General features: G+C 36.3%; 1 protein-coding gene and 1 pseudogene across 1 annotated transcript; one reads left to right on the top strand and one right to left on the bottom strand.

The window, feature by feature from the left end:
• The first annotated feature begins 10,818 nt into the window (after positions 1 to 10,818).
• LOC143573768 (small nucleolar RNA R71) lies at positions 10,819 to 10,919 on the top strand (annotated as a pseudogene).
• Positions 10,920 to 15,164: 4,245 nt separating this feature from the next.
• LOC143573764 (cyclin-T1-4-like) lies at positions 15,165 to 23,521 on the bottom strand. The gene is made up of 6 exons (XM_077058561.1): positions 23,172 to 23,521; positions 22,983 to 23,064; positions 22,762 to 22,896; positions 22,127 to 22,302; positions 19,709 to 19,854; positions 15,165 to 15,583 (listed from the first exon to the last, which is right to left on the bottom strand). The coding sequence occupies exons 1-6, from the start codon at positions 23,519 to 23,521 to the stop codon at positions 15,552 to 15,554; spliced, it is 921 nt and encodes a 306-aa protein (XP_076914676.1). The 3' UTR covers positions 15,165 to 15,551.
• Positions 23,522 to 24,538: the final 1,017 nt, after the last annotated feature.

The raw sequence follows: 24,538 nt of genomic DNA, 5'->3' as shown, positions 1-24,538 counted from the left end.
GATCGATATTCGAGAAGCATGCGGCTCCTTGAAGTTGATCGAAAAGATCGTCGATTCGAGGGATAGGATAACGATTCTTAACGGTAAGCTTGTTGACTTCATGGAAATCGATGCACATGCGGAATGAAACATCTTTCTTCTTAACGAATACCACAGGTGCGCTCCAAGGAGAAGAACTCGAGCGAATAAAACCATTTTTCGAAAGTTCTTGAATTTTGGAAGGTGCAAGACGGTAAGGGGCTTTAGCTACGGGGTTAGCTCTGGGTATAAGATCAATTCGGAATTCAACTTGACGAACCGGAGGAAGACCAGTGACGTCATCGGAAAAACGTCGGGAAAATCGCGTACTATCAGAATATCGAATATTTTCTTTTATTTCCACTCTTTCTCCATTACGAGAGCTAGGAAGGCAACACATTTCTTGCGTAAATAACGTTGCACTTGAAATCACGACATAATATTAAGCTTAGACGTTAGTCATCGAAAACTTTAATAATACAACCATTCTCGAGGGGTATACGAATGAACTTTTCGAAACATACTTCCGCACGATTAAAGGTCAACAAATCCGTCTCTACGATAACATCAAAACTACCCATTTGCATCGGAATAAGGTCAATAAGAAACTCGACTTAGTTGAGGACTATGATGCAATCCCTGACTACCAAATCAATCATAATTGAATTCCCGTTGGTTACTTCTACGGTAAAAGGTTTAGATAACTTATCCCGAGGCTTATCAATAATATACGCAAAACCCAAAGATATAAAACTCTTATCGGCACCCATATCAAACAAAACCGAAGCATAATGATTTTCAATGAGAAACGTACCATTCACCACGCTGCTAGAACTTTGAGCTTGACTCACATTCACCACCATTGGACCCTTGGGGGGTTTGAGAAACTTGGTTCAAAGGAGGAGCTTGAACTGCAGGATCTTGAGTTGATGGAGGAGCCATAAGCTGAGGCATATGAGAAACATAGGTTTGCGGTGCATAAACGGGAGGGGCTTGAGGTTGGTAGGTTTGTACTTGGTAGGATTGAGCAGTATAGTATGGTGCATGGTACACTTGGGCTTGTTAGTGCATGATTTGTGACTGGTGATTTGTAGTTAAAGTATTCAAGGTTAAAGTACTCGATAGCCACGGAAAAGGGGGAGTTTATTAGTGCACAATTTGGTGTCCGTAGCGATTGAATAAGTTAGAGATAGTCTCGTCTGTTTATTTAATGCAAAATGGCCCATCCGCTATGGATTGTATAGCGAATGAGGTCCATACGTTATAGACTAGCTATTCGTTAAGGTATAAGCCCATTCTCCATGGACTGTATAGCAAATGGAGGTTTAATCGTTAAGTTAGTCCCCATTCGTTATGGAAGCATAACATATGAGATTAAGTTAACGTATGGGAAGCCATTAGTGAAAAGGATCACCCCATTCGTTAGTGTTGTATAACGAATGGGGTCTATGCCTATAAATAGGCTGATCCTATTCATTGAATGTGAGAGAGATCCAAGCCTTAAGTTATTCCACACCGTTACAATGTCGGATTCTCTCCATAACTTATTATCCACCATTAACGTAATGAATAGTATTTAACGTATCGATCTTGTGTTTATCGTATTTAATGTATCGATGTTAGTGGCTAGATCTTGGCTTGTGTTTAAACGTTTTAACAGGGCTTGTGGTGAATAGTAACATGGTGAAGTGCAGGCATAACATGGACTTGGTTAGCATGGGTGAGTAATGGGCAAGCGTTACAGAGATGGTTAGGGTCTCCGCAATGGTAGCAAGCTCTGGTATTAGGAACACTGGGCTGAGCAGGTTTAGCAGTAGGGGGTGCAGACCAGATTTGGACAAATTGAGAACCAGGCGGTGCACGGCAAAAGTTAGCAAAGTAGCCGTAATGGTTGCATTGAGTGCACAACCGACAACGAGATTGAACTGGATGATGACAGTTACACTTGGCACAAAGGGGATGAGGACCAAAGTATGCTTTCTTGTTCGGGGCATTAGGGTCGTTGGGAGCTTGGTTGTTGGGTTGGTTTACGGAGTAGATTTGGTGGTTGGGCTTACGTTTGTTGTTGTTGTTCTTGTTGAAGCGGTTATTGTTGTAGGAAGGCTTAGTCTCAGCTTTGGCATCAGTAGAGGAGTCAGTCTTAGTCTTGTCGGGAGTAGGCTTGGAATCCTTGTGAGACAAGTTTCCATCCTGAACATGGCTATCGATGCGAGAGGCAGCTAGTCCATCGCCTCACCAATGGTTAACGGGTCACGACTTACGACGACATCACAGAAGTTGATCGGAAGACCACGGATGTACTTCTGGATACGGCGAGTCTCGAGGGTTACCAAGTGGGGCACAATACGGTTAAGCTTGCGAAACCGGTTAGAGTAGGTGGAGTTATCCCCACCAATCTGCTTAAGTTTCCAGAATACAGCCTCCAATCTCTGCAGTTCGTGTTCCGAGCAAAATTTCTTCTTCGTTGTCTCCTTAAGTTCTTCCCAAGGCATAGACACAACCAAATCAGACCCTTGGTCATTCCTCAGGGCATTCCACCAGATGACCAGCTCGACTCTCGAATCGGCTTGAGGCAAACTTGGTCCGTTTGGCATCCGGACATTCGTAGTGGATGAAGATGTTTTCCATTTCCTTGAACTATTGAAGCAAAGCGGTGGCATTTTCCTCACCACAGAAGGATGGAGGTTTGGTGCTCAAAAAGTTACGGAAATCATAGTTATTTGGTGCGGCCGAGGAGGCGGATTCATTGGAATTAAGGCTCTGGACCTGTGTGACAATCGTGGGCATTGCAGCAGCAAATTCTTTTTTGATCCTAGAAGGCAAGCGACGATCGCGTGAACTATATGAGTGTTGGTGACGATGGTGATCTATGAGTGACAACATTGTACGAGAAAATAAGAGTAAAGATTTATGAGTTGAGGGATCATATGTGTAAATATTCATGAGTTGACGTAACTAATGAGGTTAATGTGAGATAACTAGGATGAGGAGATGGGGTTAGTTAAAAGTATTAAGTTTCTGTTAGGTTAGCTTCATAATAGCTAACGAAATGCATTTGCGGATGTTGGCCTCCCATGAGCTTTCCATGGCAATTTGAATGGCCCAACAAAATTAGCAAATAAAAGTAGGGTAGTTGGACGGCCCATGAACGTTACATGGCATTTTTAACTGTACCAACTAAATAACGATTAAAACAGGTGGGTTGGATGGCCCATGAGCAATACATGGCATTTTAACTGTCCCAACCAATGCAATGAAGTTGGACGACCCATGGGCGTTCCATGGCATTTTAATTGCCCTAACTAAATAACGAACCATCGATATAAAATAGGGTTAGTTGGAGTATCTCGTGAATCACCACATTGATTACTTCAAAAAAAAAAAATAAGAAAACAAGTTGAGAAACCGGTAGTTAGGATTCCCGACTAACCATTTAAAATAACATAACACCATAATCGGAAGGTTACCGAATTTAAGCCACGAATCACCGTGAATTCGGTTTAAAATAATATTATACGGAATGCAACCACTAATATGGTCACGACTGATAGCCTAGGGTGTTGGTCATATGGCATTTTTGGGTCTCGCTCGGGTCCATTGGGCCGAGTACTGTGGTTAGGTTACCTCCCAGGTAAGGAATAGCGTCTTACCTTTGGTTCTTGGAACCGTTTTGCCAATGCCCAACTCACAGTTTCTCTCCCCCTTTCATTTATTATAGGGACATGTCACATAACCTAGCCCTAACGTGAACGAGCGAAAACAACAGGTGGGAATTCTTAAGAAATTTTCTGAAAATAAAAGCAATTTAGTTATTGATTTTAAATTTAAATAAAAAATTTAAGTTTTGAGGCACAGACTCGGAGCACTGTGTGTGTGCATGACAATAGTATAATAAAGAAATTATTAACTAAGGAAAGCAATAAACAATTAAATAGAACACGTAAGGTAGACAGATAAGCACGTATAGGGCTCCTAAACATGTGTCTACGGCAATCTCTAACGAGCAATCTTAAACCTTCGGCTCTGATACTAATTTGTCACACCCAACCTACGGCGGAAATGTTGGGGCGTGAACTGATTGCCCACAGCTCTCAAGGTTACTATCATGCAACATTATAAATTTCAATATCTATTTAATAATTTCAAAGAAAACAAATATTCATTACAATATCCTGAAAAAATAAATAAAGCATCAAACAAATATAACCACAAAAATAATTGTCTTATTAAATTTTCTCTAATATAATTCCTTAAGTGATCTTCCAACTTCAACTACTTCACATCACACGATAACCTGCATATGCGTTGAAAATAAAATAGACTTGTCAACACTAGGTTGAGTGAGCAACACGCCAGATTAGTGTGCATATAATATATCAAAATAAGTAGTGCAATAAATCATATGAGAATAACAAATTAAACAATGATCAATTATAAATGGGATGTCGAGAAGCACAATGGCTATAACGACTGACGTATGATCATACTATTTCTGAGATTATGTTGAACCTTTCCGAATGCGATTCACAATGAGCACATAAGCACATAACAAGTATGGTGTACAATTCGTTAGCACATAAGACAATAGTTGCAGTTTTGTATATAAGTATATATAAAAATATAGTTACGCATATGTCCCCAAAATGTGGAAGACGAATAAAATATGGGGAATGTGGTACTCACTATAAAGACGAACAAAGGTGATTGAGACAATAAGAATGCGGGAAATCACACGTGAACGTTAAAGCCTAATGAGGAACAAAGAGAACAGATACGCTAAGTAAAGTACAAGATTTATTACGACAACTAGATAAACAATATTAAGTTAATAGTATAATAATATAGTATTATATATAAGGATTTAATAGTTAAAATAATTAGTTTGATTTATGAAAACATATCTTGATAAATATTATTTTTAGTTTTATAAATATATATATATAATTAGTTTAGTTGATTTTTTTATATAACAAAACATTAGTTTTTAAGTTATTATATACTTATATATATATATATATATATAGACACACACACATGCATATATGCTTATTTGTTTATATACACGAACGAAAACGTGAGAAAAACGAGTATTACAAAGTCGGTTTTTATTAAAATGGTTTTAATTAATTAGTATTATTAATATTATATAGTTATTTAAGTGTTTAAAAGAAAAATAACCAAAATTAACTAAAAATCAGGGGTGCAGGGGGTTGAACCCGCGACCTGCCCCTGTGATACATGTAGTTATCCAGCTGGGCTCCCAACGACGTGCGATTAAAACTGGTTTCCATTAATTATATACAAAAGCAGATCTAACAGATTGATTATACAAACCCTAGAAATCGATTTGATCAGTTCTGTTATATTTGATCAAATTAATCCTAGGGTTAATGAAGAACAAGACATCGCGATCCTATCTATGTGTTTAATTACCTCAAACAGTAAACGGAAGAGGTTTAATAGATCTTGACAGTGGGCGGCGATGATGGTGTATCAATGAGTAATTAAACAGCCAAACTAATCTAATTATATAAGGGGTTAAGGTCGGCCACTTAATAAGGAATATATCTTTGTAATTAATTGAAATATCATAAACGATTTCGTGATCAAAAGGTCAATAGGCTGCCAGTTAGGTTAATATGGAAAATAGATCACAATACGATAATTAACATGTATAGATCATCGGTTAGTCCGAAGTTGACAATATTAAACGATACACAAGATCAATTTTATTAAATAAATGAGAATTATTGCCCAAGATAGCGATTCTTGAATTCGGGTTCAAGAAAACCCAAGTGGATACGAGTATGGGTTCCTGGATATCCATATCAAGTAATGGGTTATAACACAAAGTTACAATCTGGTCCCTGGAGTTTGAGGTTGGATACATATGAGATAAGATTATATAATTCGGGCTAAAGTGTAAAAATCTTAAAGATTTAATTATAAATACTTAAATATTAACAAAATAATTTAATTAACTCGGTAAATGCGGAATATTATTAATGAACGAGCCCTAAATGGGTCAGGTAACGGTTACATTGAGATGTGGTAAAACCCGAATGGTTACATTAGATTTTCATAAAACATCACCTAGCTTGTTATATTTTATAAAGACAGGAAATACAAATTTTGTCCTTTAAACATTGCTGATTTACGGATCAGGTCATTTAAAAAGTTTATTTTTCAGGCTATGTCCTTTATATGACTTATTTATTTGATTTTCGTCCTTTTGACTAACCACCATCCAAAATCCTCATTAAGTTATGGCATGTGACTAGCACATGAGGGGCTTATTGGCCTTTTAACTTTCAAAGAAACATGTGAACTCTCTTAACCCACCTTTATAATTCAAAATAATGTGATCCCACTCATCATCATCTTTCTTTAACCATATCATCTCTCTCTTGAAATTCACAACCTCCACAGCATTGTTATCGATTACCACCAAGATGAATCCTTCACCCCATACATCGACCTCCACGGCTCCACCATCAATCACAACCACTGCTACCACCTAAGACGCAAGCTCCTGCCATCACAGTATGCAACAACCGCGAGTCACCATTTCTAGACCTGAATCATTCTCATCCCCCACTCAGATTGCAAACATGATTGAAAAACACTTGAAACAGTTCATTATTTCTGATCTAGAACCTAGGTTATGTCAAACCGGTGCGATTGCTAGCAATTCAGTTACTTATCAACATTTTCATTTTCGTCGACAAATCGATTGTTATTTGCATCGAGGGTTTGAAAACCTCCATAAGGTTTTGGGAGTTTCTTTTTCTGCATGGTGCGGGTAGAATATCAACGTGTTGGTTGAAGGTGGGAAGGGGTTGGAGACAGAGGGTTTTGGTTGGCGGTAACATTGGTGGTTGGCTAGAAAACTGACTTGTGGTGAGGGAGTCGGTGGTTATTTCTCGGGTTAGTATGGTGGTTTCTAGTTTGCGAAAACAGATGATGGAGAAGAGGTAGAGAGATCAAGCGGAAGTTGCAGGTAGTGGGCAGAGAAGATAGCAGTTGCCGACAAAAAATGTTTGCACCTGTAGCCGTCGACAAAGAAGTTAATGGTTGTTGTAGTTGGGGGCTCCGACGATGGTTGCAGGGGGTGGTGGTGGATTGGTGGTGTTAGAACGACATGGTGGAGACTGTTGGTATAGGTTGCGAATCAGATTTGACTTTAGTTTATGACTAAATTAATATTCATTTATCATATGTATTAATTTAATTATATTAGTTTAAAAAAAGGATTAGAATTACATTTATACCCTCATGTGATTGGCAAATACCATAACTTAACAAGGATTTTGGATAGTGGTTAGTCAAAAGGACGAAAATCAAATAAACATGTTATATAAAGGACAATGCCTTAAAGTAAACTTTTTAAATGACCTAATCAGTAAATCAACAATGTTTAAAGGACAAAATTTGTATATCGGTCTTTATAAAAAGTGACAACAAGGGATAGATTAATACTTGGTTTTGCAATAAAAAAAATTATGCAAACTCACCCCTCCCCTTGCTTGAGCCGCCCACAACCCTAACTGTAACATCCCACCCCGGATGAGCTGACGTGCCACTATCATTCTCACACTTAACCGTTTCTTTCCCCCAAACAACACCTCAAACAATATATTTATTTTTATTTTTAAATTATAGCCACCATACATACCTCAATTCCGGTTTAGTCAAGATCCCTAGTCATACCCTATTCCCTATTTACTATCGGTTTGCACAAGTATACTTGATATTATATTTAAACCATAGAATTCTAATCAACCCTAACATGATTTCGGTTTTTACCCATACATAACACACCTTCATACATTAACTCTCTTCTTGATGATCATTCACACATTTTCAACTATAATCGATTCTCTTAGCATACGCTTGTACAATCATCAAATATTCACATATATAAATGCTTTGACACAAATGCAAATCAAGAGGGCTTAAAATGGGATATAACGGAGCTATGTGTAAGGGTATTGAAAGAGAATATTTAAAGTAGCTCAAACGATTCGATTCAGCTTATTACAAACAAACTAAGTAAAAAAATGAAATAAACAACTATATACACCACTAACTTCTATTTTTTTTCACTCAATACATAATACTTTGAATATTGAATCTCACTTTTTTTTAAAATTGCAAATATACATAATGCCTAATATTTCCTGTTGATTAGTACTAAAACAATTACAAATACAAAGAAACACCTACTAAGCCGGATCGTCACGCAATTTAACATCGGGTTTGATTGAATAAAAAGAATAACTCCAATAATGTTTTCTAAGGTAACCAACCCCCGAACCAATCATTAACCACGCTCATATGTGTAATGTATGAGACCCAACCCCCAAAGCCCACACTCGCACTCATCCAGACGAGGCTTTAACCTAATTGCCTCTATCACTTTTGCACCCATGCCAAGCTAAGGTCTCGAAATGCATTGATTGCACAAATTCTATCGGAGAATATCAATTCTCTCACCAATCTTCACTGGACATGTTATGCAGGTTATTGTACCGAAAGCATGCTAACCTTGGCTAGAATACTACACTACCTCACTTTTAAAACAACTAGGCAAACTTGTCCACAAGGGAATTGTGACCATATAAAGGGACCAAAACCTTACCCCACCATCTTACCACTTTCCGGTTTTCTTTTAATTTATTTTTTTTTTATTTTATTATTTTATATTATTTTTTTTATAAAAATTTTGAAAACGAAAAATTCCCCCATCCCCACACTTGGGATACATTGTCCCCAATGTATGGATTGTAGAGATTAAAACAAAGACATTACTAATTAAAACTCCACTTCCATTCATGAAAAACTCGTGTTTTCCCCAACACAGTGTCGAAGAGAAATCCATAGGAATTTCCCCACAATTAGTTTTTCCTAAGATGGTAGCTTAGAATACCATCAATAACAAACAAACTAGAAACTATAAAGCAAACTAAAAATAAAAATATACAAAATATACAATTACCACCTTTTTGAAACTTTTATGACATTCAAGGTGGGTGACTGGCCAACTCCCATTCAGCCTTCTCGTTATAAGCACGCTCTTTTTCATGCAGTTGTTGCTAGTTTTCCGGCAAACCAGGGTCGGGCCCGAACATCCTCATCCTCCACCCTGGATCATTTAGGTTAGGTGGATGTCTCACTTTCGTCTTCCTTGGTCGGCCACCTTTTTCTACCACCTTCTCACTTTGTTGATGCTCAACTTCTTTCTTCTCAGCTAACCTGTCAATCACAAAACACTTCACTTTCGTGTGATCCTTGCTCAAGGATACACACCTGTTAACAAAATCCGCCTTCAGGCTTTCCTTGTCAACAAGAGTGTCAGTAGTATTTTCAAATAATAATAACAGTTTATCATGATTCCCATATTTAATTCCAACGTCCCCTTAGCACAATCAAATACTGCAACTGAAGTGGTAAGGAAGGGTCTACCCAATACGACTGTGGGTTGTGTGCTAGTTACATTTTTAGCATAATCAAGTACTAAAAAGTCAACTGGGTAACATAAATCCTCCACATGTACCATCACATTATATATCACGCCTCGGGAAGTGTATGGGTTTGATAAGCTAAAACCACGGTGGTGTTCACTTTTTGTAGTGGACCAAACTCATACAAATCATATAAACTACCGGGCATGATACTAACACAAGCTCCAAGATCTAGCAGTGTCTAATCTGTTTTAAATTCACCAATTTGGATTAATAAAAGGGGCACTCCTGGGTCTTGAAGTTTACTCGGGATAATATTATTATCAACCCTCTCATCCCTTATTTTGGTTAATTGTCATTTAAACAGTTATTACAAGAACAATTTTCACAAAAAGATGTTTCATTCGGTTGTAATTCAGTGGTATTTTGAAAAATTGTTTTATAATTACCCATATTTTCAATCTCATCACTAATATCTTCCACCACCCCCTCAACAAATTGTGGTGTTGGATCAACTTGAACACTAGAAATTCCAAAATTAGATAAAATACTTACTGCATTGATATGCACGTTGTTCCCCTTCTTTAAGCTCGAGCTGTTTTTCTTTAAATTCACCACATCGGTTGCAAGTTGACCCATTTGAGTGGTCAACGACTGGATGGCTTTGTTACAGACTTCATCCTTTTGCATGCGCACTTCATCAAGTTGATTTCTCCTTTGCATGTCTTGTTTCATTATCCTAAGCATATCCATGACTTCATTCCCACTTGAAGAACTTTGACCCAAAGACCCACTTTGACCACCACCCGTTTGTTGAAATTGACTTTGAAACCCTTGATTGTTATATTGTTGGTGAGGAACATAATTTCCTTAATTCCCTTGGAAATTTGGATTGGATTGAGTAACCGGATTCCCATAGAGAAAGTTTGGATGATTTCTCAATCCAGGGTGGTAAGTGTTTGAGTTCATATCATAGTTTCTACCACTTCCCCCTTGACCTTGAAGTGCATTCACCTCCTCCACTTGTACCTGTCCCACTGTACACACATCCGATGCATGACCCAATTCATTACAACTCGTATAAACATCAATTACTTGATTCGTGATTTGTACGCCTCCATCTTCCACGGCATGCACTTGTGGTCTTCCAATTGTCAGCCTTGCTCTTCTTGCGGTTTGGGCCTTTCTCTTTGATGTGACCACCATTTGCTCCAAAAATGCCCAATCATCTTGTTCATAATTAGTACCAAATGTACCATTTGTAACTGACCTCAAATCACGCTCACCTTCAATGCTCAACCCCTCATGAAAAGCATTAAACAATTCCCAAAGAGCAATACCATGGTGAGGACAATTCTTAATCATCATGTTAAACCGCTCAAATGCTTCATGAAACATCTCACCCGGTTGTTGTTGGAAAGTTCTCAAGATTCGTCTTGCATCATTGGTCTTTTAAGCCGTGTAAAATTCTTCTAAAAATCTTTGTTGCATCTCGGACCAAGTATAAATGGATGCGGAAGGCAATCTGTAAAACCATCTTTTCACCTTATCTTTAAATGATAATTGAAAAAGAACCAACTTAACCTCATCTGATGAAAACCCTTAACCCCCCAATCGTTTTGCAAATGGAGTCATACTCCGCCAAGTGAAAGTAAGGCTCCTCCGTTGCTAGACCCTTATACTTTGGTAAACTTTGGAGTGAACTGGTTCTCACCTCAAATGTTCTTCCATGTTGTTTTTATGGAATAACCACCGGAGATGGATTATTAGTGATGACCGGTCAAAAGTGAGCTTCAGTTCCCCTTACCATCTCTCTTGCATGCCTACTTGGTACACCCATGGGTACTCTTGGTTGACCCATTTGCCTATACATGGGCCTTGGAGGTGCAAATTGTTGAAATTATGGTTGGCGCATTTGTTGTTTCCCTTGTGGATGAACTTGTTGTGGAACTTGTTGTTGAACAACCGGTGGTGGTTGTCTAATAAATTCTTGCACCGGTTCCGTTTGTTGCCTTTGAGCATAGGCAAAGTTCCCTTGATTCACCCTTGGACTTCCATCACCCCCCATGTAGTAACCTTCCACTTCATACCCCTTAGACTCTCCGTCAAACCCATCACCATAACCATCACCTTCTATGTCTTGAAGATTGCACAAAATGCGGTGGTTGATATCGGAAACTTGATTGTGGTAGTTGAAAAATTGGTTGTTGGTTTTGTTGGGATGATGATGGATCAAAAGCAGAAATAAGATTGGAAGTAGGTGGCAATGCTGATGACGCTGAGTAAGTGAATTGAGTGTTTATAGGCTCGGTTGTGTAAGTTGGTTTTATTTCACTCGATGAAGTAGGTATGGTAGTAGTAATCGGTGGAGGTGTGGCTGGAAATGTTTGACCCGTAGTGGGAGCCGGTAATTCAATTGTGATGTTTGATGCAGTCGGAGAACCAATAAGTTTGTTCTCCCGGAGTAACACTCGGTTTCGTCTAAGAGTCCATTCAATCTCGGGATCAAAGACTAGTGGTGATGACATGTTGGAGCCTCTAGTATGCATACACATTTAAGTACATGCACACTAACACAACCAACGTAAACCTGAAAATAACAAACAAGAACTACAAAGGTTAACACACGTTGCGCACTACTCCTCGGCAACGGCCCCAAAATTTGACGTGAGGTCGAAGACTCACTCAAAAATAAACCTGATACAACTAAATAGATAGCACTAAGTGGGTGTCGAACACAGAGAGTTTGTGGAATGTGTGTACTAGTAGCTTTAACAGATAAATAATTAAATTAAACTAAATTGCATGAAAAGTAACTTCAGATTTTGATTGATTTGAACTGATTACTAAAAAAAATAAAATAACTTGCACCAACGATTAAGACTGATAAACTGATTAAGAATAAGCGACCATCTTAGATTTCAGGTTTAAATCAACACAATGTTCATGCTTACTAGAACTTAACCACATAGACATAGTTCATGTTTGATTACTTGTTTGTGATGAAAGGGAACTAAGTACTTGGATTAATATAATGCAAGGTTGTTACCAAATGATAAGTTAATTAATATTCAACCATAATTCCTCCCATATATCCTGATTACCAATAGGACCAAGAACGTATGGTTTGGATTATGATCAAACACAAGCAATAATTTACAAACAACTAATCAAACACCATAACAACCAAACAAATATTGCAAAGTCATTATTCTAGAAATTCAAGCATAAAAAAGTGTATCAATTAAACCTTACATCCAAGATGATCACCAATGGAAATAGCCACTCATGGTTAGGTTAATCATCATCACTTCAATTGTGTTAATCATAGAAATCAAATACCAAAACAATTGATTACAGTTACCCACACTAATGCTTTGCACTCCCAAATTCGCCTAAAATCGTTGCCAAGTGAAGGATATGTCAAAAGGCACCTAAAAACGGCCTAAAAAAGAGGAATAAAAACTGCAGTTACGACTCGGACTGTGATCTGGTCCAGCCACGGTGAATAGAATGACCACGGTACGGTGAATTATGTGGTTTTGGTGCCAGTTTGATCGTGGCCCACTGTCAATACAGCCACGGTCGAGCTCTTGCTCAGTTTCTTGTTTTCTTCATATCTTTCTCGTTTCAACTCCGTTTTCTTCGTCGTTTTCGCCCACGTTCTCGTGGTTTCATCTTCTATCTCCTCATACCTGCAATTATACAAGTAACCATAGTCAAATAATTCCATGAAATTAATTGGTTAAGTATTTGCATTTATATCTTTTAGCTCGCTTAACGGCTTCTCTACGTTCACCCGTCAGTGGTTCATAAACAAAAGACATAATTTCCATTAATATAAAAATTGAAAATACAACTGAAGGTAGTTCAAACTCAAAATACAAACAAGTAGTTATCCGAAAATACAAAGCTAATAACTTCTCCATATTAGTCATATGGTTTATTATTTTCTTTTCACCCCACCCAAAGTAATGAACCAGCGAGTACAAAAGTTTTACGAAATGAACTGAATGCCCAGTACTGAATAATAGGCTCAAATAATCACAATAATCATTAGAAATGATCTCAAGGTATCATATGGTACATGGTTAGTTAAGATGCAAGGTAAGACACTTCAATGAATTAAATCATATCATATGGATGTATCCAAAAGCCAAACAGAACTCATGACAACATACATGTAGCTAATACTGTACTTTGTCACACGAGATGGCGAGTTGGCATACCCGTTATCCACCTACTTAAAATAACTAGGATCGATCCATACGCCTCCTAATAGACATATGTACCACACGTGTACTTAAGAGACGCCGTGAGCTAGTCTCTCCGTCACAGAAGGAGCACATGTTATCGATGCCTTAATAACATACGAGTGGGACACTCCATGAGAAGCGAGCGCTTAGGGTAACGAAGTACAAATTGTTGTATTCATATTCGTTACAAATTGTTGTATTCATATAATTCCAAAGAATAGCTATAGTAATCTTATATCACTATAACAGTATAACGAATAAACATGCGATTATATGTACAACTAATCATAATCTTATCATGTGGCATCAAAGTCAAAAGTAATTTAGAACACAAATGAATGGTTACTCAAATGAATCGATATTCCGAAGATCTTAGGAGCCTAAAAAGTACATGAAGTACATCGGGTTATATGAATCAAATATGAGAGCAATAAGTGGTGGACGAAGGATCGGTACCTTATATGTTGATCAAAGCAAGGTTATGAATCAAATATGAGAGCAATAAGTGGTGGACGAAGGATCGGTACCTTATATGTTGATCAAAGTAAGGTTATCTTTTGATTGCTCGAGCTTTCGTTTGTTCGTCGTATCCTTAATTAGTATATTGATCGTCAGTGGTTGTAGTAGAGGTTCCCATCACTTCACAAGATATTGGTTGTAGATGTTCTATTTTTAGGTGAAAGGTATAGTTTGAGAAAACTTGAGATAGAAAGAAGTTGGTGTCAAGTAAACTCATTATAATTGCACCATTTTAACCACAAAATGTTTCTAATTTTGGACCCCCAAAGCTTTAATGCTACAGATGATATCTTCAATTTTCACATCTTTATCTTTAAAAATCTTCACGGTAGACAATTTATAATTGCACACAAAACACCTCAACCATAATATATTAGGTACAAATTATCTAACATACAAATCCTTGCCGATTAAACAAGACAACACATCATTTTCCGCTAATTTAGGCATATATAACAATTTCACCGGTATTAATTATATTCAAACTGTGGTCGAAGTTAATACATTCGGACAATAACTTTAGTTTACTTCCAACACAAAATGAATTTTGATCAATCAATATCATATACATAATATATGATAAGTTTACGCCCCTAGATGCCCATTTCATGATTTAGTTAGAAACCTTCAAGAACATAAAAAATTACTAACCGATTAGGATGAGTATAACAACCAACACTTTAGTTTTAATATTAGCTCAAAACCGCCATATTTGATATAAACGATTTCTATCATGTTTAAATCATCTCAGGTAATGTTTCTAACCCATTAATTTCACAAGTTTTGATATGGAATTATAAAGTATATAACATAAAGAAAACTTGTATAGATATCGTTCCCCAAAAGTGTGTATTTACAGCACCATTAGAACCGATTTGCGTCTCCAATTTGATGGCTAATTTGCAAAAACTCTAACTTGGGCACACTACCACAAGTTACGAGTCGAGTAAACTAGATCTGTATCAATACACCGCTAACCAAAAATATTTATAGAAATATTGATACACCCTAAACCAAAAACAAGGATGTTACAAGTAAAAAAGAAAAACGATAAAAAAACATGGCCTTTGTTTCATGTACCATTTTGGCCATGGGATGCATCTCTAAAAAAGACTACCAAATAACCAAAGCGAAATGTCATGGAAAACTTAACAAACTTGATCAAAGATCTCTTCCTTTTGTTGATTAAAAATACACATATTTAAAACTAACTAAATAAACAACCAAACCAACCCATGCATACCCCAATAATAGTCTTGACATATAAAATGTGACATCTTTCAGGTTATATCTTTCAAAACAGCTCCATCAACTGTTGAACAACATCTGCAACAAACAAATATACAATGTTACCATCTTACATGTTACTTCACCCATTAGCAATCATATGTTATTTAAAAAGCAAATGGGATGCCGCAAATTAACCTATTTATTAACAGATTGTAGGGGTCGGTCTGATCAGTTTTAGTTTAAAACTGGAGAAAAACCGGTTTTAGGTTTTCAGTTTTACATAAAGGTGTGAATGAGCCAAGCCGGCTCGTGAGCTACACGAGACCGGCTAGTTAAAGGCTTGACTCGAGCAAATCTTAAATGAGCTGAGGCGAGTTCGAACTTTAGAGTAAACTTCTTTAATAAACAAGCCCGAGCTTCACTTATGAAGCTCAAGATGGCTCTCGAGCCTAAACGAGCCGATTATTAATATAATTTTTTTTAACTAATATATTAAGAACATATTTATTATATATAAAATCATGACAAAATAACTAAAAGAAAACTAAAAATGTATACAAATAATTAATAAATAGTAAATGAGCTGAGCCCAAGCTTGAGCATGAAAAAACGACTCATGAGCCGAGCTTGAGCTTTTACAAAGAGCTTGAGCTCTCATAAGTCAAATGGAGTCGATCTCAGGCTCGACTCGTTTGCACCCCTAGTTTTACATTTATGGTCCGTTTTCAGTTTACACTAACGATTGAGATGTTTGAGCCAAGAAATGAGTTTGAGGTTTACACTTACGATTGAAATGTTTGAGCCAAAAAATGAGTTTGAGCCGAAACTTTTGAGGACAAATAACAAACATCATAAGCAAGTTTGGTGAAACAAGGCATAACCAAAACGAACTGCAATTTTCAGTTTAAAAAACAAAGCCGAACCACTGGTTATTAGTCTTGTCGGTTATTTCTGTTTCTGTTCGGTTAATCGGTTTTACCTACTCTTAATAAACCGGTTGATATGAAAAACAAAATAAACTGCTAAAACAAAAGCGGGTCAAACCATAGTGATCAAATGCGATAAGCGCTCGAAAGCGTTGAGGCTTTTCCTAGCGCCCAGAATAAAAGAGCAAAAAAAGTGCCCGATTGAAAAAAAAAGCGCACATTAAAAAAACAAAATTTTAACTAAAGTAGAACATCTTAATAAGAAAAAAAAGATTCATTCTTGAAACAGTTCATAGTATTTAGTCATGTTTATCATAATTTGATATATAAATTAATAATAGTTATACAAGTATATCTTAAATTTAATATATACTTATATAATTATTATTATTTTATATATCAAATTATGATAAACATGACTAAATACTAAACATATACTAAACAGCATATATTGTGTTATTTATAAAAAAACTAAATAATAAATATAAGAAAAAGGAATTAAAACGTATAGAAAATATTATATTATTAAATAATAAACTAGTTGAACCCTTAAATAGTGGAGTTTTAGTTTTATTTGAGAATAGGAAGAGGTTGAGCCTTAAATCATGGGAGTTTTAATTTCGCATACCATTTGGGAACAGTTACAGGTCAGCGCTTGAAGCATTAAAATCGCAATTAATTCGCTTCGCCCATTAAATGTGCCTAAGCGCCAAAAGCGACCGCTTTTAATGTAACATCCCGAAATTTCTATAAATAAATAATTAATATATTATTTATTTAAGATGGAGAAGTTTACTTAAGTTAGTAGAGAAATAAAATAATAAAGATGGAAGGATAAGTAGGCTAATTAGATGTAATTAATTATGGACCAAAAAGGAAAGATGGGCCTAAGGTCCATGGGCTTAATGGAGTATAAATACCCCTTAAAACCCTAATCCTTTCCATTTTCATACATCTCCACACCATAGCCTACACCATCAAAACACACACTTAACCCAATTCCCGTTTTTGAGAAAAACACCCACAAAGACAAAGATTCCCGGAGATCTAGCCGTCGGATCGGTCTAAATTTTAACCGAGTATTCCTGACATATAAATGAAGATTTCCACCAAAAAGATCTTCGATCAGAGGTTTGGAAGTCCGGTTTTTATCAGTAAAACCGCAGCAGCTCAAAGGTGAAGATTCCGGCGACTGTTCAGCTATTCCGGCGACTGTAGCGGCGGGTTCCGGCGAAGGTGAGCTGATGGGTTTGTAGATCGGGACGAGACGGTTCCGTGGCCGTTTGAATCACTCAAATCGGAGTTCGTTTGATATGGTTTTGAGCATCTCGAGTGATTTCATACAAAAACCTCAAAGGTACGTTTTTGTTAAAAAAGGTTACTTTTTATGAACGGATAATCTTGAGACTTGAATCTAGGGTAGATCGGTTATAAACGAGTATTAAAGTAGCAAACTTGATGTTAGAAACGAACTTAACGAACTTACGGCTGCATACGGCTCGTTTAAAATAAAACGTAGATCTAATATTGAACGTTTTAGCTTAAAGGTCCAAACTTTATGCTTTTCCGGGCCGAGTCTTATCCGAAAATGATCATGGGAATGTTTACGGGACTGGTTAGCATCATATCATGTTGGAACAAAGGAGCTTACGGGGTTAAAATCAAACCTGTAGCCGCTGCTGGGCAACTTCGCTTACTAATAAGTTCGCTCTAGCTAAGTTCGCGTGCGGCTAAGTTCGCATATAGCTAAGTTCGCACGTATATAGGTTCGCCTCAAACAATTTCGCCTGATGATAAGTTCGTTTAATGCTAAGTTCGCTTAACATGAGTTCGCTTACTGATATGTTCGCTTAACATAAGTTCACTTACTGATATGTTCGCTTAACATAAGTTCGCTTACTTATATGTTCGCCTACATATAAGTTTGCTTACAACAAGTTCGCTAAATGCTAGGCTTGCTTAAAATCTAAGTAAAAGTAATTTGAAACGATAGGACGAGTATTGATACGTGTAACTCATATACAGTTAGCAGAGCTCAATTAAAGAAGGGGTTCACAATTAATGGAGAAAGAAACAGGATCCAGGTGAGTTTCTAGCCCCATTTCCTTGTTATGTTTTCGGGGCTGTGTGCATACTCGATGTGATAGTTAATACACTTACCTTAACTGGTAAGTGTATGCCTTATATTGTTTATATGTTATGTAAATATATCTTAAATGTGAATGAAAGCTTGTCGGTACGTGAACGATCTTCGAATATTGCGCGTGCTAACAAGGGAGGTATGTATATTGAAAGCTTGTCGGTACGTGAACGATTTTCGGATATTGCACGTGCTAACAAGGGAGGTATGTTTATGATTATGTTTATGATTATTGAATGTGTATGACAGATATATGTACAATATATGAATATGTATGAATGATTAAAGAAAGTATGTATGTTATGGGTATGTAAAGACATTATGTACGAAGATAAAGAAAGAGGGACCAGACCCTAATAATATCTGAGATAGAGAAGAAAGGGACCAGACCCTAATAATATCTGAGATAGAGAAGTAAAAAGGGACCAGACCCTAATAATATGTGAGATAGAGAAGTAAAAAGGGACCAGACCCTAATAATATCTGAGATAGACAAGAAAGGGACCAGACCCTAAATAATATCTGAGATAGACAAAGGAAAGAGGGACCAGACCCTAATAATAACTGAGATAGACAAGAAAGGGATCATACCTTAAATAATATCTGAGATAGACAAAGGAAAGAGGGACCAGACCCTAATAATATCTGAGATAGAAAAGGACAGTAATTTATATAGTATGAAAGTAATAAAGTATGAACGTATTTATAAACTTATGTAATGAAAGTAAAGTAGTAAAGTAATTATTATGTGTCTTCGGATGCATAATTGAAGGTATGTGTATGTATGGTATAATGTATGATTAACTAGAACTCACTCAGCGTAGCTGACTAATGAGACAGCTGGCTTGAGCGGGGACACATGGCAGAAGAATAAGGGTCTGGCATCTGAAGACTGATGAAGTTTTATATTTAAATGTTTTTGTTTTGAAAAACAAGAATGTTTTAAGACAAGTTAAGATTTAATATGTAATGTTTGTGAAAGTTTTATATTCCGCGAATGTTTTTAATTAACTCTGATGATTAGAATTATGTTGATGAGTAAATCCAACACCCAAATGTGAGGCACCGGTGACGGGGCCTTACATTTAACAACTATGGGTCAAACAAGCTGACCGAGACAGTTAACCAAGTTGCCCGACCCGTGAAAGTACATACCTTTTAGCACAGATGGAGGTGTGTAGAACTCTTGCCAGACATTATGACATGAAGTAAGATCCATATTTAATGATCTTGCAGCAAGATATGCGGCTCCAGCAGCAATCTGGTGTGGTTTGAACTGAAGCCAAAGCGAGCTACGTAGCCTACATAAAAATGATGAAAATTTAGAAAATAACACGAAACGCAAAAGACGAGTCGATAACATATTATTAAACAACTTATGACAATTAACAAACCATTTGTAGCATCAAGATCTGGCACATCAGCTTTAAAGTTCTTAGTAATTACCAAAACTGTAATAAGTATCCCAAGTTAGAATGCGGGTGGGCCAAAGCAATTTTCTCTTACCACAAAAGAAAGCAGCATCTGGTGTACATCATCTTGTGCAGAATTGAACCCCAGCAGGCTAATTGAATAAGCAAAACCAACTAATTTGACTAACATTTTGTCATCCTATGAAAGCCTTCTTTCTATGGATGTGTGCCAATATACATGTTTTAATATACGAATTTTATTTTATCTTTTCTTACTCGAGCAAAACTTGCAGCAGCTCTAAGCTAACCGGGCCACTTATGAGGCACACAGACTCCAAGCATGAAATGTGCTTATTGGAGACTTTGACCCATTTGTTTATGCCTTCCCTAACATGTAAAATGGGTAAATTCAAATAAAATGGTTAAGATAAACGAGTCGTACAGATCAAAATACATAAAACCTCCTAAACCATTTAATTTCAAAATCAGAGTATCATTTTAGTAAAAGGTTACTTTAGACATACTTAAAACTGTTGATTATAAGTAAAATTCAGGAAAAGAAATGACCAATTGACTATGAAGTGTTTCAAACCCGACCAACCCAACCATTTTGACGCGTTTTAAGAATTAACTGTTACGATCTGAACAACATTACCCAACAAGCCGGTAAAAGAGACCGTAAAATAATATCCAAATTGAATATGTGATTACAATGGAGGAGAACCTGACCAACCGAACCATTTTGACACGTTTAAAATATTAACTGTTACGACCCGGACAATCTTGGACCTGTTACCCAACAAGCCTGTAAAATTATATCTAAATTGAATACTATGATTACAATGGACGAGGAATCCTCAATATACAACCCTAGATAAACCTAACTCGGGCCTGTTGGCTAAACACAACTAACTTAATAATAACTAATTATAATTACAAAGCCCGAACCATCCATTTTGCTACCTCTAGTGCTTATCCTGCATACCCTTTGCGCAAGACAACCCTTCACATATGTTACATCTTTTAGTTGCCTCACTATTATCCAACAAACTATAAGACTTTAGATTAAGCAACTACATCAACTATTACACACAGTTGGAAGTCAGAAGGTCAAGTCAACCGAAAAAAATACCAATAAAAGTATTGGGTTAAAGTGAGCAATGATTTTTCCTTTACTAAGTACTAACAAAGTGGTACTTATATAGAAAGATGACTTACTATCAACACCATTGAACATCTAGATGCACGTATCAAGAACATCACTCACGGTGACAATAACCACATAGCAGTATCATTATGCCACACTACCAAAATTTTATTAAACAATTATTGACACCTATATACAGTGAAGAATGCATTCTATTTAAGTCAACTTAGTTATATTTTATTGATAACATGTCACATACATAAAACTAAAAATAGCATGCGTCAACCTAAATTTTTGACCCAGCCAAAAGATGAACATAGTTAAAATAAAACCTGAACAAGTTTAGAGCCCTTATCCAACATTCCAACCCCATACCTAGCATGGATATAACTACCAGAGCCAACAGACATGCACATACTAAACTAATTTTACATTATATTGAAATCTCGAAGCTCGTACTAAATTTCTTTATTCTTTTCTTAGTCTATTCAGATACAATAAAAATTCTTTTGGATGAGGTAGTTGATCAGAGTATAATAATAATAGTTATAGATTTATAATTTTGTTTTGTGATTTCATTTTAAGAAATTGACCGCCAACCAAACTGTAGGTTAACTGCAATCTTAGATAAGCCAAAATGAGGTTAAGTTAAATTTCATAGAAACTGCATCCAAATTCCAAACACATCGGTTGGTCAACTTCAGTGAGAAATAAAACTGCATATCCACCAGCTAAGAAAATCATAAAGGCGTGCATGCATGCTACTCTTCTATTCATCCTACAATTATATTTCAATCCAAATAAATCAATATTTAATAACGACAACTACACATGCCACATGTACAAGAGAACACAAGAAAGATTACTTGATCAACTAGAAAAGTGCACAATCTTCATATCCTGTTCTATAAAATTATTTCATATGTGATCATTATCAAACAACATACGCACCATAAAATTTGAAATTCACATATAATTCCATTAATCTAGTTGGAAAGGAAAATGATGACTCACCCTTCACTAACCAAGCTCAAAGCAAGGTTGACCAAAAGAGTCTGTGCAAGCCCTAATTTGTCAAGAATTGATGTAAGATGAGCATACGGATGCTGCACGTTAAGCTCAAAGTTTAAAGTTGTTAAAACCATTTGCTCAGCTTCAATCACCCTCTCCCGGTATTGATCAAACCAATCCTGTTAAATTATGGGTCATTAGACATACAATATCATACAGATTAGGCTTTTAAACGAACCGAAGAATATGTGTTCGTGTTCGCTCATTTAACTTTAACCGAACAAACAATCGAACAGTCGAACACGAACACGATTTTCATGATCGTGTTCGTTTGTTATGAAAATGAAAGTGTTAGTGTCCGTTCATTAACTGCAAAAACGAATGTAAATGAACAAATGTAAACTAGTGAACGTAAACGAATAAACATATATTAATTTAACTGAACAAATGTTCACGGACATAAATGACCGAACGACATGCCTTCATGTTCGTTCGTTTAACTAAATGAACGAAAAACTTTGTTTATGCTCCTTTGTTTGTTAAGTAAACGAACTTCAAGTCGAACGGTTCACTAAACGTTTTGTTCGTTTACAGGCCTAATATAAGTCACGAAAATATTACAAAAGTTGTGTACTCACCACAGGGAGTGTATAGCAAAGCACATTAAAATCCTGCTTGTGAAAAATTTCAGAGGATATTCTCAAAACGGTGTTCAGAGAGCAAGGTGTCTCTTCAGACTTTGCAGCAAGAAAAAGAGCAGCAGTAGCAATCAACTGCACAGTAAATTGTTCAAAAAATTTAAAAATAATTCTAATAGAAATATAACTTCCATGCAATAAGAAACTATGTATAAACTTACAAATCTATCATGTGATGCATGCGACCGCCTGACAAAAAACCGGTGGCATAGAACCATAGCAGTTGCAATAGTAGTTTGTGGCCTGCAATGTTGAATGTTGTCAAGTAACAAAGTGAGCACAATTACACAAAGGTCTGTATTGCCTAATTTAAAATTAATATTAACAATAAATTTAAACGCTTCACTTACAGTTGGAGGCGAAGTCCAAGGTTCTGAAGAAACGCACAATAAGAGTAGCGTAAGTGCGTTTCCTGCAAAGCATCAATGCCATCTTTTCTTGAAGGAGAAAACCTCTCAATTTCATCACGTGACATAAATTGAGAATCTTTGTCTTCAAATCTTGCACGGTCATGTTTATAGCTAGTTGAAGTGATCCTAGAGCCTGTCGGGAAAAACTCAAATGCTGAGGGTTGATTACCATAAGTTTCCCAATTAGTTGCTGAAAATTTCCTCCTTTTATGAGAAGGTAAAACTTCAGGGTCAACATAATTGTACTGCTTTGAGAAGTCATGGGTGGTGTTATAGTTTGTGGCATACATGTAAGGATCATTTCTTCCCAATGAAAATCCAGGATATTGACGACTGTTTTCTGTGTGATGAGGTCTAGGTCTAGGTCTAGCAAAAGACATTGTTCCTGTAGAAAGAAATGCTCAATAGCAAATAACACCTAGATTAGATTAATATCATCAAACTCAGCTTTATATAAGCAACAGATTCTTTCATGATAATAATCCATACATATTGAATTATAGGTTTTCCTGAATAATCAAAGTCATGATGAGTTTATAAACCCTAAGATAACAATTACTGAAAATCCGAAGCTAAAGATGAACCGAAATCATCAACAATGAAGAATGAATTATACCGATGACGAGGAGAAGAGATCGATCCAATTTGGTTGGAATCAAATCAATGAAGAAAGGTTTTGAGATTGGTGGAAACAAACCGTCTTGTCTTGTCAAATCAAATCAAATCAAATCAACAGAGAGAGGATGACCGAAACAAAGAAAATAATAATATCTCCTCACTTTACGTTTTGTTTTGTTTTGTTTTTTTAATATTTGTTTGCTGGATTGGATATTCATTCAAATTAGGGCTATAAACGAGCTGAGTTGAGTCGAGCCAGAGTGTGCTCGAGCTCGAGCTCAACTTAATCGAGCTGGCTCGAGCTCGGTTCATTTTATTTGTCGAGCTGAAAAATCAAGCTCGAGCCCGGCTCGTTTAAAGCTCGAGTGATACACGACATCATGGTCACGAATTTAGAGTAGGATAACAAAAGATTTATGATTTAAGCTACATAGTTTCCTACTTTAAATTTTATGTTCTTCCTACTCTTCCTACAAAACTATGTATTTTTATTTAAACCCTTTTCTATCTATCTATTTATATACTAGTTTTTATCCCCGTATTACGGGGGTTGTTTATATTATTTGTTTTAATATTTATTTATTTTTTGACTTTATATTTTTTTATTGTATGAAAGTTAATAATATACTTATGATTTGGTGATGAATTGTTTCACAAATAAATGTGATGTTATAACCCGATTTAAAAGC

The sequence above is a fragment of the Bidens hawaiensis genome, unplaced genomic scaffold (genome assembly GCF_021521415.1).
Source record: "Bidens hawaiensis isolate Kalapana, Puna unplaced genomic scaffold, B.hawaiensis_p1.1 tig00026629_1, whole genome shotgun sequence".
NCBI lineage: Eukaryota > Viridiplantae > Streptophyta > Magnoliopsida > Asterales > Asteraceae > Bidens > Bidens hawaiensis.
The sequence above is the reverse complement of the archived record's forward strand: the minus strand, read 5'-3'. Positions and strand labels throughout refer to the sequence as shown.